Source organism: Felis catus, chromosome B4, assembly GCF_018350175.1.
Source record: "Felis catus isolate Fca126 chromosome B4, F.catus_Fca126_mat1.0, whole genome shotgun sequence".
Lineage (NCBI taxonomy): Eukaryota > Metazoa > Chordata > Mammalia > Carnivora > Felidae > Felis > Felis catus.
Window position 1 is genome coordinate 38,452,797 of NC_058374.1, and position 16,461 is coordinate 38,469,257.

Here is a 16,461-nt window from a genome sequence, read left to right on the forward strand (position 1 = left end):
CTCACCACGGGCTCCCTCCGGCTCGGACGCTGGGGTGCGGCCAGGGGGTGTCCGAAGCCCCGGCCTCCAGGACCCGCTCCAGCTCCCTCTTAGGGTCCCGGCCCCTCCTCCCCTCGCGCTCCGGACCCCCTCCCCTCGCGCTTCGGGCTGCTGCCCCTCGGCCCCGCCCCGCCCCGCCGCCGGCCCCGCCCCGCGGCCTCGCCATTCCCGGGCAGGCCCCGCCCCCCGCCGCGAGCCCCCGGCCCCGCCCCCCGTTTCCGCTGGCGGCCGCGGCGGCGGCGGCGGTGCGGGAGCGGGAGCGAGCCGGGACCCCACGTTCCCCAAGCGCGGTGAGTGCGGTCGGGGCGGGCGGCGGGCCCGGGGGCTCGGGAGCGCGCGGCCTTGCGGGGCTCGGGCCCGCTGTGGGCGGGCCGCGCCAGCCCCGGCCCGGATCTCCATCGAGGGGAGCGACTCCGGGGCGTCCCGGAGAGGGGTGTCGGGAGGGCGGTAGTGGGCGAGCCGAGGGAGGGATGGGGTAGGCGCCCTGTGAGGACGCGGGAAGCGGCCGGGGAAGGGGGTGTGTGTGCGCGGAGTCCCGTAACAGAGCGAAGAGGGGTCTGCAGGCGGAGAGGCTCGGACGAAGACCCTTTGGGAACGGGGCTGCGGGAGAGCGGACAGCGGAATGCCAAGTGAAGGGATGGGAGGGTGTAGGCTGCAGCAGAAAGAGAGAGCCTCAGAGCTGTCAAGGCTTTCTGACTGTGTGGCTCCGTGGACTGGCTTGGGGTAGTCTATAGCGCGCCCTCAGGGAGGGCGGGAGCTCGGGCGGGGCTGGGATATTGCCTGCCTCCCCCCTTCGCTGGACACCCCTGACCACTCCTTGGGCCACCGCTGGCAGATCGGCACTCACAGTGACAGGGCTTTGGCACATCCCGAGTTCCAAGATGTAGTCCATCTGTGTATCCAAGTTTGGGACTTTAAAAAACTTTCTTGTGGTTGGGGGAAAAAAAAAAAAAAAGTCCCAACAAGAAACTGGCTTGTTATGTGAACAGTGTTTGTACTTGTGTATCTCGGAACTGGATCCAGTCTTGGATGTTCTCTTTTGAAAAAGATATTGGCCTCTTCCCTAACCCCTCCCCAAATGCGTGTACTGTCTGGGCCAATTTGAAGTATTGGAGTAATATGGGATCCCCCCCCCCCCCCCAGCCTCCCGGGTTGTGTCGACCTTTCCTCCCCATCCCAAAAATGGGGATTAGAAGGCAGCAGCTCACCTCCCTTTGGTCCAGAGAAGCACACTCATGTGAGGGTGTCTTTCTGACCTGCAGCTGCCCCCTTCTCTGAAGTGACTCAGGTATTTCCTCCTCCAGGAAGCTTTCCTGGACTAGTGGAGAAAACTGAGGACTCATGCTCTGATCCCTGTATACCCACCAGCTTCCCTCTCTCTACTAAAAATAGCCGCAAAGAATGTTTTGTATGTATGTTCTGCTATAAAGATGTGCAGTCAGCTTGTCATCGTAAGTAATGGGGAGGGGAGGCGAGGTATTATGGATAATTTCAAACAATGGACTGGACAAATCATTTATATTTAGCTAAGGAATGCAGCCAGGGAGGCAGACATTCACAGGGGCTTCCTATCTTCCACCTGGTCCTGGCATGGCTGATGCAGCTGGGCTCTGGGTTGGGGGTGAGGGAGGGAACAGGATGGGGGTGGAGAAAACTTTGAAGGGTAATTCAGTTCTGCACTCACTCATTGAAGACATGCTATGTGCAAGGCTCTGAACAGCTGAGAGTGGACCAGAATGGAATGGGATTGTTTTTTGTTTGATCTGACTAAATCAGATTTTAGTTTTTAAATCTATGAACAGATATTTAGTATTAATCACAATAACCAGTGTTTATAAGGTAATTCGTAGTTGGTCAAATGCTTTCACTGCGTTATTAGCTGTATATAATTTTATTTGACTCACACCTAATCTTGTTAAGTATATGTTCTTTTTAATTGTCTTCTTATAGATTAGGAAAATGAAGCTCAGAGAGAATAAATGACTTCTCTGAGGTTACAGAACTCATTAGGTGGAAGGAAGCAGAACTTGAACCTGTGGCTTCTGACCACCCCCCTGCCATGTGTTTTGCATTATGCTGTGCTGTCTCTGTCATTCTTCCCTATTAAGTCTGTGGAAGCTGGGCTCTGATCTTAGCTCTAACACCATCTGTGCAGCCCTGGACATATTACCTCCCCTTTTCAGCTCTGTGTTTTGGAGGGTCACTGGATTAAAATGTTTCTAGAGTCTTTTCCTGAGTTAGATGATTAACAAAATAAGATGCCAGGGACAGCCGATCAGTCAAATAATAAGTGTGCTTTATTTAAAAAAGTTTTTTAGGGGCGCCTGGGTGGCTCAGTTGGCTAAGCGTCTGACTACAGCTCAGGTCACGATCTCACGGTCTGTGAGTTCGAGCCCCGCGTCGGGCTCTGGGCTGATGGCTCAGAGCCTGGAGCCTGCTTCCGACTCTGTGTCTCCCTCTCTCTCTGCCCCTCCCCCCTTCATGCTCTGTCTCTCTCTGTCTCAAAAATAAATAAACGTTAAAAAAAAAATAAAAAAAAAGTTTTTTATTGTGTAAAAAAAAGTAACAGAATGTATCATCTTCATCATATTTAAGCGTAGAGTTCATTTGGGTTAAGTATACTCATGTTGTTGTGCAACAGATCTCTAGAACTTTTTCACCTTGCAAAACTGAAACTGTACACCCATTAAACAATAACTCTCCATTTCTCCCCCCCCCACCCCCCACCAAACCACCATTCTTTGTGTGCTTTATTCTGCTCCTGCTATGTGCTTAATAAATGTTGGCTTTAAGGAATTATTGAGGAGGGTTGTGAAGAAGCAGCCCGGCTTCAAAGGGAAGTCCTGGGGCCTGTGGTAGCTGGTTGGAGTGCTGGCCCCATCCCTGTGTCTAACTCCAGTACCACTGTATTGGTGAGTAAGTGAGTGAGTGGGTGAGGCCTTGGGCAAGTGCCTTCACCTCTTGTAGCTTTAGCTTCCTGCTTGCAAAACCAGGATAACAATATGAAGCTCTCAGGGCTGTTGGAAGGAGCAATGAGATAATGTATGTGAAGCTCGTAGCTTAGGGCCTCACACACAGCAGGTGTGCAGTAAATGGTGGTTGTTATTTATAACCTAGCTAAGGAGACTAGACTAATATGCTCAGAACAAGAGAAACAAGACTTCTTCTACCATTAAGGCCTAGGCCTGGTGTGATTGTCATCCTCACTGACTAAGAGGGAATGAGTCAAATCCAGGTACCTTAGTCTGGCACTCAGCATCCTTCCTATCCATCTCCAAGCCTGCCTGGCTAGCCTTATCTCCCACCCTTCTCACCCAGGGACCCAAACTGATCTCCCAAGCATGCTGATTTTCCAGCCAAACTGATCTCCCAAGCATGCTTTGCTCATTCCTCCTTTGTCCGTGAGTTCACACTGTTCCACCTTTCTGGATTGCTCTTCCCTGCTCCCACCTCCCCCTCTTTCAAGACCCTACTCATGCCTGAGTTCCTTCTTGGAGGCTTCTCTGTCCACCCATCCATCAAAGCACCTCTTTTTCCTTGGAACTCCTGTGGCATTTTCTGTCTTCATCTCTCCTGACTTTTATACACTGCCTGGGGGTGATTCTTTGGTGAAATCCACCAACACTTGGTGTGTGTGTCATAGTACAAGAGTCTGTGCTAAGTTCTGATGATACAAAAATGAAAAAGATAAAGGTCCTTGTTTTCATGGCGTGTATAATGCAGTAAAAGGTCAAGAGAGGGGTTCAAAAAGTGACAATTCAAGGTACAAGGTGAGTGGCCCATGGTATTATGTGAATTCGAACAAGGAGATTAACCACCTCAATTCTGGAGAAGCACCTCATGCAGCGGGTGGCATTTGATGTGAACTTTGAAGAGTGGCTTGCAGTTGAGCAGAAGGGAGGAAGGATCAGCCTGTAGAGAGGTGCTGAGAGTGTGGGCTGGTGAGTAGGTTGCATGAAGAGAAATAGAAGGCTGGACCAGGTAGACAGTGGGCCTATTGTGGGTGGCCACAAATGCACAGCCAAAGAATCTCATCCATTCGACCGACCGTTCCGTCATAAGAAGCTGAGTGCCCACCATTGCAGGCACTGGGCTGCTGCTGGAGAGACAGGAACTTGGCAGGTTTTCGAGCAGGGGCCGCAGAAGCAGGGCGAGGTCTAAGGAGGGTGAGTCTGGGGCCCAGGAAGGAGGAAAATCATGGTGGGGAGAGCACTGGGCAGCTGTGAGGAATGGCAAGGTGGAGCTAGATCTGGGACATTTTGGAAGCAGGGTTAGAACATTTGTGAATTAATTGAATGGGGGTGGTGAGGAGAGGAGGAAGGGGCACTGAAGCTGATTCTAAGCTGCGTGACTGGGAATGTACAAGGCCATTTACTGTTTCCATTGTGTACCATCATGTCTCCAAGTAGATGATAAGCCCCTTCAGGGGGTGGATTCTGACTCCCTCTCTGTTCTTCCTGGCCCACTACTCACTGCTGAGCATCACAGAGTGGGCACAGTGTGTACCTCTGATGTCCTCAAGAAATGAATCTTGTACCTTCTAGAATGCCAGATTTGCATCCGCAGCAGTCTTTGTACATGGGCCTGGCTTTCTCCAGTGTCATGTTTCTGCAGAGAGCCAAGTGTTTCCTGTATATATTTTCATACCCCGAGTTAACTACCCTTTCAACTCCTGCTGCAGATTTCTCTCTCACTTGATGGGCATTTTCCACCACGTTTTTATTGCTCCACAAGAGAAAGTTTGGATGTGGTAGAGATGAAAACAACAACATGTCCTGTTCCTTTACATCAGCCCCATAGGGGCTGTGCGTTACACTCAGGTCTCAGTAAAGTTCAACAGTTTTACATATCTTGAAAGTTTGGGTCATTTTGTGAGTGGTCAAAATGACAAATGTTAAGCCCTTGATGCCAAGGTCTACTCCACAGATGGCAAATATGTATAGCATGGATTCCATTCCTTCTGTAACTGCCCACAGCAGACATTACTAATAGATCACAGCTGTCTTAACCACCAGGCCAGGGCTTGGGTTCTGCGTATGATGCTTTAGGCACCCACTACTAGCTGAGTGAACTTGGTGTAGCAGCTGGAACCAGTTTACCATTTCTGGTTTTCTCCATCTGTTGATTGACTAGGTTCTAGATGGGAGGCCTCCTCTCCAAAGAGTGGCCACTGCTGGACGGAATTCACCCTAGAGTGGCTTCACAGCAAAGCAATTACTTAATTTTTTATTTTTCTGCAGGAATATCCTGGGATCTTCTCCCCTCAGTCAGCAGCCAAGGTGCTTGTAGGAAATTCAAAGAAACAGGTCAGTCTGGGTCCATCGTGTGATGGGGTCTCTGAAAATCTTTGTGTTATAAACTGTCTAAAGTCATTCTTGGGGAGCGAGGATAGAATGAATGGTATGCTGATGTTTGCTAGATGTCTCTCTGTCATGGCTTTTGACTTTGCATTTTGATAAGCTCCTAAAATTGGGCTTTGGGGGTAAGGAGACAGTTTCTCCCTCCCCACTATTTCTGATTGATGGCTGGGGTAGTTCTCTTAATTTCTTTCCTGGCCACCTTGATTACAGGGAGGAAATCCAGGGACACAGGAGAGGCCTGTACCTTCCTGCTTCCTGTCTCCTCCCAGCAGGCTTGGGAGCCAGGGTAGAGGACCTCCCACTAGCTGGCCAGAAAAGAATCTGGGGGAATCCGGCCAATCCTACCTGTCTCTGTTCTCTATAGTTCTCTATCCTGGCTGCCGCAGCAATGTCCCTGGCCCTCCGGGTGGGCAGCCTCTGCCAGGACCCTCTCCAGGATCCTAATCTCTGCTCCCACAGCTTCCTGGGGTCTTGCTGATAGCTTCTTTGTCCAAGCACTTGTGCGTCAAGGTCCCTGCCCTACTGGAGCCAGGCAGAAGCCACTTAGGCAGTAAGGCAGCCCTTGTGGATGGTGCTGATTCAGGTTCCCTGGGGGTACTGCTTAAAGACCTGGGTCTTTTTATGTTTTAATTTATGTGTGTTTTATCCTGTGGCTTTCTCCTCCTGGGTGATTGGTAAATCTCTCACATTCCAAGAACTCAGCAGTATTGGGGTGGGGATGGGGGTGGTGGTTGGAAGGATGGTGCTGGCTGGTAACTTATCTTGCCCAAAGATTCCTTTCTCTGTGAGTTGCAGCAGAGACTATTTGGTGTCCTAGGAGTGGCCACGGACCTCTTATTGTCCTGCCATACTTTGCACGTCATACTTAGGATGCCAGCGTTCACATTTATCATCATCACCAGTAGCCATGGTTTCAGACTGTGTCCACGACGAATTTAACTGAAGTCATATTAAATCTTCATTTAAATCTCCTTGAATTTTCACAAGAATCCTACAAGGTAGCTGTCATTTGCCCCCATGTTACAGTGGCCACAGCCGAGGCTGAGGGCTGGCCGGAGCCTGGCCTAAGACCACATCTGTAGTGGGAGGTGAGGCGGGGATTCAGACCCTAGCCCGCAGCGCCTGCGTTTCCTACCACAGGCCAGGAGCCCCTTCTTGTGGCTCCCGAGAATCACCTCCAGGTCCCTCCCTTGGCTCCCGTGGCAGGAATGTGGGAGCTCCCATTTTAAGTCTTCCCCCTCCTCCCTGGGGCTCGGGTGGGGTGTCTGCTTTCATTGTTGCGCTGTGGGGTTTGGAGCACCGCCTGTGGATGGACTGTGCAGTGCAGCCAGGCACAGTGGCCTGAGCCCAAGGAAACCAATCTGGCAGACAGCAAGCAGCAGGGAGGGAAAGACTTGAGGACTAGGTCACCCCTTGCCACTCAGCGCCTCCTGGCCCCACACGGTATGGCCTGCCCCATCATGGAGATCCTGTGCAGCCTGCTCCCGGGGGGTCCTGCCAGGGCAGAACATGGTGGCAAGCTTCCCAGGAGGCCTGCACAGCCTTGGGGAGACAGACGGCCCCTGACACCACCAGTCATTTCTAGCCAGAAGACCGTCCTTCTGTACATTTGGGAAGGAGACCTGAGGGAAGGACCTCCAGACAGGAAGTTTATCCTTTCCTATGGTTTTGGCCTCACAGGGCTTTGGTTGTGTCGTTTCTTGTCATGCTGTTGAGCCTCTGGAATGATGGCCAGCTCCTGGATGGAGGTTCTCACCCGGCTCCTGCCTCTGCCTCTAATGGGCTTTGTGACCTTTGGCAAATTAGTTGCTTTCATCAGGCTGGTTTCTTCACCTGAAAAATGGGAGTCTGGACCGCCCTTTGCTAAGGTTCCTTGAGCTTTGATAAAGGTGGTTTCTGAGTGGGACGAGGGGGTTTTGGCTTCCAGTCCTGGGGCTTCCCGAATACCTCCTCCTCTTACAAGGCCCTCTCTGCCTCTGGCCTAGAAGTGCATGGAGGAGGAAAGAGTGAAGTTAATGATTAAAACAGAGGCCCTGGTTTCTGATGGAAGTGGGATGGGGCGGAGGTTGTTTACAGAGATGGTTGCCTGTCCGGTCGGTGGCAGGGTCTTGAGGCCTGACTTCCGTCCTGTGCTGGTGGCCCTGCTGCTGCTTTCATTTTAACTGCCTCCTGCCCCTGCCCGATGCATTTAGGAGCTAGAAGGTTCCATGGCTGCACTCCAGCCTGGTGAGTTGACAATTTCAACTTCAGTTATAGCCACAGCGTAATGAAGCGAGAATATCTGCCTGGGTGTCGTCCAGCTTCCAAACCCTTTCCCTCGTACTGAACCAAAAACTCAGCCTGAACTGGGTTGAGGTCCTTGTGAATGTGACAGAGCCAGAAGGAGCACCTCTGCTGGCTTTGAGTGTCACAGCCTGTGTGCTTTAGTCTATACTCAGGGTGAAATGTAGATTATTTTTTGAGTATCTATTGTTTAATACTGTCTGTGCTTTTGGGTTTATCACACCTCTTCTCTGCTTAGTCTTCCTTCCCACTCCTCCGACAGTGGTGGGAAATTAACTGTATTTTGAATACTCACTTTTTGAGAGTCTTGTGACCATATCTATGCTCAATGGTCAGTGTTTGTTCAAATATCTGACCTTGTGATAGGAAAGGATGTGAGTGGAGAACTGTCCAGGGGGTCTGGAGAGTCAGACAGCTCAGCAGAACCCCTGGAATCCTCTCGTGTACTGGGGAGGGGGGGGGGCTTGACTGTCTCTGCAGGAGGGCTGAGGGTCCTGTTCTGGCACGGGAGCTTGGTGCGTTCTTAGCCTTGGCCTTAGCAGCGTAGGCCACTGCTAACCCTTATAGCATCTTCATGCAGATTCAAAAAACTGCTGTTTCTCAGGTTAAAAAGAAACATTAAAGCAAATACATGATTGTAAAACCTGAACAATGCCTGTCTCTGCCTGGGAATTCTCCCGGAGCCCTGGCTGTGTATACCCACCCGTGCCCACGGCCTCCTACCAGCATGCGGGGCGCATGTGGCTGGCGGCACACGCATGCGTGCTCCTCCCCCTCCCAGTGAGGGAAATGTGCCAGGCTCTGAGTCAGGGAGAGGGCTTGGGGGTGGGGACGGGTCTCTGAGACCAGTGGACAGGTGAGGGAAGTGATCTCAGGGGGGGTGCTCAGAGCAAGGCTGGGACAGGGTGTGGCCATGTACATGTGTCTGTGTGCATGTGGGTGAGTATGCATGTGTTTGCCCTAGCGTGTGTGTGGCTGGGTGTGCCCGTGTGGGCTTGTGTGGGAAGGAGTTCTCTTGTGTTGTTCTGGGACTCAGGTGAGAGGCCCACCTGAGCCCTTTCAATACGTCACAGTCTACCTGTGGTGGGAACACCCCCTCCTTAGAGGGCGGTGTAAGACTTGAACACAGTACCTGCCAGCCCTGCCTAAGCCCTCTTACCTGGCCACCTGCCACAGTGTGGAAATGGAGGCTAAGGGGGCTGATATTCTCCGACGAGCCCTGGGGGTGGCGGTGCCAAGGACAGTGGGAGCAGAGCCTGCCTGAGCAAGTCTCCAGCCCCCAATAGGGCCAAGCCCTATGGAAGGGCTCAGAGGGGCAGGGTGACTGGCTGGGTTTGAATGGGACTGTATGAACATGTAGAATGACATGTTGTATTTTAGAGAAAGTGAGGTAGAGGTCTGGGCTTGCAATTTTCCACTTAATCCTGAGAGATTCTAAACAGCTTTGTTTAAAAACTGGACGTGCAGATTGCAGGGACCTGAGGGAGGAAGAGCCGTTGGGCCCCCCAGGAAGGCAATTAGGTTTGAAGCCAGAGTTTGGATCCAAATACAGCTTGTGGGACCTGGAGGGTGGGGAGGGAGAGCCCCTAGAGCAGCCCAGGAGGCATGAGTCACTGTAAATTAGCAGCCGTTGCAAATTGGCTCCCACTTGCCTGTGGAGACGAGGTGCATGGGGAGGAAGCCCTAGTCCAGGGTCATTACCCACCATCCAGCCGGTGGGCACAGAGAGGGAAGGGAGTTGGAATTGCCTGTCTGTGCTCTTTCCCTCTCCCACTATTAGCCAGAGAAGCTGGAGATGATGGTGGTCAGTCAGCCTGTGTCTACAAAGGTGCCCCTTGAGGGACAGTCAATTCCTGCAGTGCAGGGAGATCATAATATAGTACACCATCCAATCCAGGGCAGGGCTGGGTGGAACTTTCTCTGAGGACCCCTAGAGGGTCCCAGGGGAGATGGGGCTGGGCCTCGTGGGAGGGGTGGGATTGTGAGAGGCACAGGAAGGGGTTCTTTGAGTGGTCGCGGTGGTGGGTGGCAGGCTTGGAGGTAGGGGTCGAGATGGGTGTGACCTGGAGATGAACACGGGGGAGGGGGAGGAGGGCTCTGGCCTGGGGGCACCTTGAATGTCATCCAGAGGAGAGTCAGATTGTAGGAGGCTGGCAGTGGGGAGCAGGTGCTGGTCCCTGAACGGGGGAATGACAGGATGAAAGGGATGTTTTAGGAAAAATCAGCTTGTAGCAGAATTTTTTAAATATACCTTTCTTTGTTGTTGTCACAAAAAACCCCACAGATTCATTATAATATTCGAACATTACATGCATTATATAAAAGGAAAATCTCCTATAATCCTGCCCTTCAGAGATAATCACTGTTAATACTTTGGTTTTTATTCTTTCCAGGTATTTTTAGGATAGACCGGCATCCAGCTGTCTACCTACTAACTTAACAATTTCCATAAGTAGAATTGTATTATACTGACTGGCAACTTCTCCAGCCATCTTTCCACATCAGTGCATAGAGAATGACCTCATTCTTGTGAATAGCTGCACAGACTTGCTGGATGAGTTTTGTATTGATTGTTTATTGCTGTATAACAAACCACCCCAAAATTTAGCAGAACCGTTTTTATTTGCTCACAGTTCTGTGGGTTAGCCATTGAGGCTCAGCCCAGTTGGTCTCATTACCTAAGCTCATTAATGTGGTGACCGTCACCTGGTGGCCCTGCAGGGCCTGGACAGTCTGAGAGCCTCTCTCAGGTGTCTGGTGATTGGTGTTGCCTCTCATCTGGGCCCCTCTTCCCCATGTGATTTCTCATTCTCAAGGAAACTGTCCTTTAAGGTGAAATGGGATCTCTGGGACCTCTTGGGATCTAGGCTCTGACGTCTCACAGGGTAACATCCATCTGCTGCTTCATCAAAGCAAGTCAGAGGACCAGCTGGAACTCTAGGGTTGGGGGGAAAACTCCACCTCTTGAAGGCGGCCTCCTTCATGTGCCCAGAAGGAGGAGAATTAGAATATTTGGGAATAGACCCCACCAATCTTTCTTTCTTTCTGTCTTGTCTTGTCTTTTCTTTTTTTCTCTTTTCCTTTTCTTTCTTTCTTTCTTTCTTTCTTTCTTTCTTTCTTTCTTTCTTTCTTTCTTTCTTTCAGAGATAGTGAGCATGGGTGTGCACAGGGGAGAGGCAGGTGAGAGAGAGGGGGAGAGAGAGAGAAAGAGAGAGAGAGAGAGAGAAAGAAAGAAAGAATCTTAAGCAGGCTCCATGCCCAGCACGGAGCCTGATGTGGGGCTTGATCCCACAATAATGAGATCACGATGTGAGCCAAAATCAAGAGTCGGATGCTTAACTGACCAAGGTGCCCCTAGACCCCACTGATCTTTGGAAGACAGCAAAGGCTTCTTCCCCTCCCAGCCCCCTCTTTACCATATGGGTCAACATGGGAAATTGGCATGGACAGGACACTTAATCTTGTTGGGCAAGAAGTGCTGTTTGAGGTGGATTCTCTGTGTTTGCATGTGTGTGGGGCTCGTGCTGAGTGTAATTCAGAATTTGGGCTTTGGAGCAGACTGCTTCTCCTGCTAGGGCGACTGGAGCTGTAGAAGTAGAGCTAGACACTCTAGAAGCTTCCAAGAGCTTGGCTGCTTAGTACCCCTTGCTAATTTTCATGACGTCTCTGAAGAATGTGAGTCCGTGAGTGACAGGTCTTTAAGAAAGCCAACTGGTCACTCCAGATCCAAGCCTCTGCTGGGAATTCTTTTATTCATTCACCCAGCAAATACTGCACCTACTAAGCCCCAGACTTTCTCTCCATCCTCTTCTAACTGCGGATGTGAAATAGAAAGACCCAGGCCTGTGTGATTCACAGATTACACTTTTCCTTCTCAGGCAGCACAATGGACTTAACATTTTGACTTCCCACAATGTATTTGTTTTTAAAGTTTTCTTTTCACCTGCCTTGGTAGCTCTTCTCTCCTGTGAAATGTCACAAATGGCAGAGAGGCAGAAAGAAACAGGGGAAGAGCCAGCTCCGGGTCATTTATGAATCCCCAGTGCCAGTTTAGATGATGCAGCAGTGGGGCTGCTGGTGAAGTCCTCCCCAGCACTGATCGTTCATCAGACTTACCTCTCCTTGGAGATCTCGGGCTGGACTTGATGAAATACACTTTCTCAGCACAACAATGTTCTTTGGCCTGTCATCTGCCTCGTGGTTGGTGCATTCATCAAATAAGAACAAAGGCTGAGCGGGTTCCACATTTGAGAATGCCTCGGTATTTTATTTTCTCCCTGCTCCCTCTCAGCATTTTTTGGAAGAGATGTTTCGTGGCTGCAGGCTTCTCTTTTTGTGAAAGTGCAGTCCATGCTGCACAGCTCAGCCTCTCGGTCGTTCTCCCCTCTCCTTCTCGACTGTGCTGTGGGGGAGCTGACCCAGCTCTGAGAGAGGACTTGGCGAGGACTGTGGGGAAGGGCGAGTAGCTGCCCTATGCTTGGAGCACCCTGCTACATCTGGGTGACTTGGGGGCCAGCATTGTGCTACTACTGCAGGGTTAATGGTATCTGATCAGCTCATGGGGCTTACTGTGGACCAATGTGTAGGGTTGAGGAAAACGTGAAGCCTTGTCTGCAAACCTTGAGAAAGCTGGCATCACAGGAAGATAGACCTCAGCAACTCCTTTTGGACAAGGAATTGGAAAAACTGGATGGAGGACCTCGGCCTGCTTTAACTGAGAGTTCACTGCTTGCTAGGTAAATTCCCCATCAGTAGAGACCTAAGAGGCCTGTCTTGGATTCCTAACTTCTCTGCCCATGCCTACACCCCCCTTTCCGGTTCTCTACAGCTGTGCGAATGGATTCACATGTCAGCATGCTCAACAGTCATACTATCAATTCATCAACAAGCAGTTATTGAATACTTTGATTCTTTTAAGATCTGAGGCATCTTTTGGTCCTGGTGCTCCAGGTGATGAGGGAGCTTCTGTTCAAGATGGTGGTGTAGGAAGATCCTGAAGTCACCCCTTCCCATAGACACAGATCTACAGCTACCTAGGGGAAAATTCCCTCTGAAAAAGACCTGAAAACTACTGGAGTAAGCTCCTTCACAATGGATAAAGAGGCCACGTCGAGATGGTAGGTTAGGCAGAGACATAGTCTTGCCAAAGACTCCACCCCTGGCACGGTGGCCCACATTTGGGAGGGATCTCACAAACATGGAGCTTGTTCCTGTGCAGCGAGGAGTTTGTGCCCCACATTAGGCACCCCAGCCTTTGGGACCTGCGTTAGAGACACGAGCCCCCAAAACATTTGGTTTTGAAAACCAACGGGGCATGTGTCTGAAAAAGCCACAGGGCTGTAGGGAACCCAGACTCCACTCTTAAAGGGCTCGTGTGCAGACTCACTTGTCCTCGGACCTAGTGTAGAAGCAGCAGTTTGAAAAGTGCCTAGACCATAAGTGAAAGAGATCTGTTTGCTGTTCTTTTATTTATTTGTTTGTTTGTTTAGTTTAGTTTAGTTTTTGACAAAGAGAAAGAGAGAGAATATGAGTGGAGGAGGGGTGGTGGGGGTTGGAGAGAATTCCAAGCAGGCTCTGTGCTGACAGGCTCTGTGCTGATGCAGGGCTCGAACTCACAAACTGTGAGATCATGACCTGAGCTGACATCAGGCACCAGATGCTTAACCAACTGAACCACCCAGGTGCCTCCGTTTGCTATTCTTAAGGCGTCTGCCAGAAGGACAAGAGCCTGTTGGGACTGTCTCCAGGGACGGAGGTGCTGGTGGGTGCCATTTTTGGTGTTCTCCTTCTACCCAGTTAATGGTGGTGGTAGATGGCAGATGACATTTTGTCACTCTCCCTCTACCCTGCTAGCACTGGTGGGTGCCCCCGTGCACTACTCCCTGAGACCGTGCCTCAGCCAGCAGGACAAAAGCCCCGCCACTACCTGCTGTCTGACTACAGCTCCAACAAAGCTGGCCTATGGATGTAGCCCACATAGAGATGCCTGAGCACCTGGCTCCAGTGACCAAGGGCGATTGTGTTTCTGGGTCAAATGGGTCTGAAACAATTGGAGAGACAGTTCTTGGCAGACTGCCATCCCCAGAGCACTGCACAGACAGCAGACTAAAACACACTCCCAGTTATCTGATGTAAAAGGCCTATTTACTTGCCTTGGAGCTTTAGCCTGAGGGGCAGGCTTCACATTTACAACACATCTAGAGGCTACAGAGGTGCTATCAGGGAACATAGGATACCATCTTTGAGCTGATCCTCAGCCTTGCTATACCTCTCAGAAAGTTTGCTGGTCCCTCCCAGAAAGGAGCCTCACGTTTTACAACTGTCACTGAGGGGACTCCTCCAGACTGCTTGTTTTGCAGGCCAGCAGGGTCTGTGATTATGTTCCCATAGGACTGCATATATTTGCATGCTTTAAAACCTGAGGATCTAGCTCCCAAATGGCCTGAAACCAGGTGCTAACTGAAATCTTCCCTCTGGAACACTGACACATCTTGGCATAACCTCTACAACAGGGACCCACCAGGAAACAAACCGGCTGCTTAGATAATCACAAAGGTTCAAGAGGCAAACAAGAACTAGGGCATGGTTGAACAGTAAGGTTCATCTCCTACACAAGGCCACTCCTGCAAGACTGGGAGAGATAGCTGTTTCACCTAATGCATAGAAACAAACACAGAAACTCAAGCAAAATAAGGAGACAGAGGAATGGGTTCCAAACAGAAGAACAAGATGAAACCCCACAAAAAAAAAAAATTAGTGAAATAGAGATAAGTAATTTACATGATGTAGATTTCAAAGTAATAGTTAAAAGATGCTCACCAAACTCAGAAGAAGAATGGTTAAACACAGTGAGAACTTCAACAAAGAGATCGAGAATATAAGTACCAAGCAGAAATAGTAGAACTGAAGAATAACTGAATTGAAGAAGACATGAGTGGGTTTCAAAAGCAGACTAAATGAAGCAGAAGATAGAATCTGTGAGCTGGAAGACAGGGGCAGTGGAACTTACCCAAAAGATGAACAAAGAGAAATAAGAACTAAAAAAAATGAAGGTAACCTAAGGGACTTATGGGACAATATCAAATGGACTAACATTCATATTATAGGAATTTCAAAAGGAGAAGAGAGAGCGAAAGAGGCAGACAACTTATTTGAAGAAATAATGGCCAAAAACTTCTGTAACCTGGGGAAAGAAACACACATCCAGATCCAGGAATCCTAGAGAGTTCCAAACAAGATGAACCCAAAGAGACCACACCAAGACACATTATAATTAAAATGTCAGGGCACCTGGGTGGCTCAGTTGGTTGAGTGACTGACTTTTGATTTTTGCTCAGGTCATGATCCTGCTCTCTCTCTCTCTCTCAATTCCTCTGCCCCTCTCCTTGCTTGCACTCTCTTTCTCTTTCTCTAAAAAAAAAAAAAAATTAAAATGTCAAAAGTTAAGGATACAGAGAATTTTTTTAAATGTTTATTTATTTTTGAGAGAGACAGAGCTTGAGTGGGGGAGGGGCAGAGAGAGAGGGAGACACAGAATCTGAAGCAGGCTCCAGGCTCTGAGCTGTCAGCACAGAGCCTGACGCGGGGCTCAATGACCTGGGCTGAAGTCAGATATCCAACCGACTAAGCCACCCAGGCGCCCTGAGAGAATTTATTTTTAAGTTCACCTATTTATTTCTGAGAGAGAGAGAAAGAGAGAGTGGGAGAGGGGCAGAGAAAAGGAGAGACAGAATTCCAAGCAGGCTCCATGCTGCCAGCATAAAGCCTGATGTGGAGTTCAAACCCACAAACTGTGAGATCATGACCCAAGTCGAGATAAAGAGTCAGTCACTTAGCCAACGGAGTCACCTAGGCATGTCCAGAGAGAATCTTAAAAATAACTTGTTACATACAAGGGAGCCCCCATAAGACTATCAGGAGATTTCTCAGCAGAAACATTGTAGGCCAGCAGGGATGTCATGGTATATTGAAAGTGCTGAAAGGGAAGTGAAAACACTTCCAACCAATAATACTCTACCTGGCAAGGTTATCATTCACAATTGAAAAAGAGATAAAGAGCTTTCTGAAAGCTACAGGAGTTCATCAGCACTAAACTGGCCCTACGTGAAATGTTAAAGCTAAAAAGAATGGGGACTAATTAGTAACAAGAAAGCATATGAATGGTAACCAGGAAAGGCAACTATTTAGTAAAGGTGTTGGACTAATCACTTATAAAGCTAGTATTAAAGTTAAAAGTATTAAAAATAATATAACTACTATAATTAGTTAAAGGATAGACATGAAAAAGATGTGAAATGTGATATTAAAAATATAAAATGTTCAGGGGTGGAGTAAAAGCATAGAGTTTTAGAATGCATTCAAACAACCTGCTATCAACCTAAAATAGATTCCTATGTATATGGGCTGTTAAATATGAACCTCATGGTAAGCACAAAGCAAAAACTCATAATAGATATGCAAAAGATAATGAGAAAGGAACATAAGCACAACACTGTAGAAAGTCATCAAACCACAAGGGAAGAAGCCAAGAAAAGAAGAAAAGAACAGAGAGGAGCTACAAAACAAACAATAAACCATAAACAAACACTACAAAATGTCAACAAGTGCATACCTTAAATTCTACACAGAATATAAATAATTGGATAAATTCTCCAATCAAGACATAGAGTGGCTGAATGGATTAAAACAAACAAACAAACAAACAAACAAACAAACAAACCCAGTATTCCACTATGAGCTACCTACAAGAGACTCACTTTAGATATTAGGACACATAGAG

At 49.2% G+C, this 16,461-nt stretch overlaps 1 protein-coding gene across 5 annotated transcripts in view; it reads left to right on the forward strand.

Annotated features, from left to right (window-relative positions):
• The first annotated feature begins 203 nt into the window (after positions 1-203).
• The window catches only part of TSPAN9 (tetraspanin 9), a 204,204-nt gene continuing 187,946 nt past the window's right edge, over positions 204-16,461 (forward strand). Inside the window, exons 1-2 of one of the 5 annotated variants that reach the window (XM_023256682.2) lie at positions 204-329; positions 5,280-5,345. Coding sequence is in view for 2 of the 5 variants with exons in the window: in XM_023256680.2 (XP_023112448.2) it covers positions 7,607-7,625 (19 nt within the window). In the remaining 3 variants the exon portion in view is untranslated. Of the gene's footprint in view, positions 330-5,279; positions 5,346-7,185; positions 7,626-16,461 lie in introns of those variants that run through there. The other 4 variants (XM_045061266.1, XM_045061264.1, XM_023256680.2 and 1 more) reach the window with 4 other exon arrangements.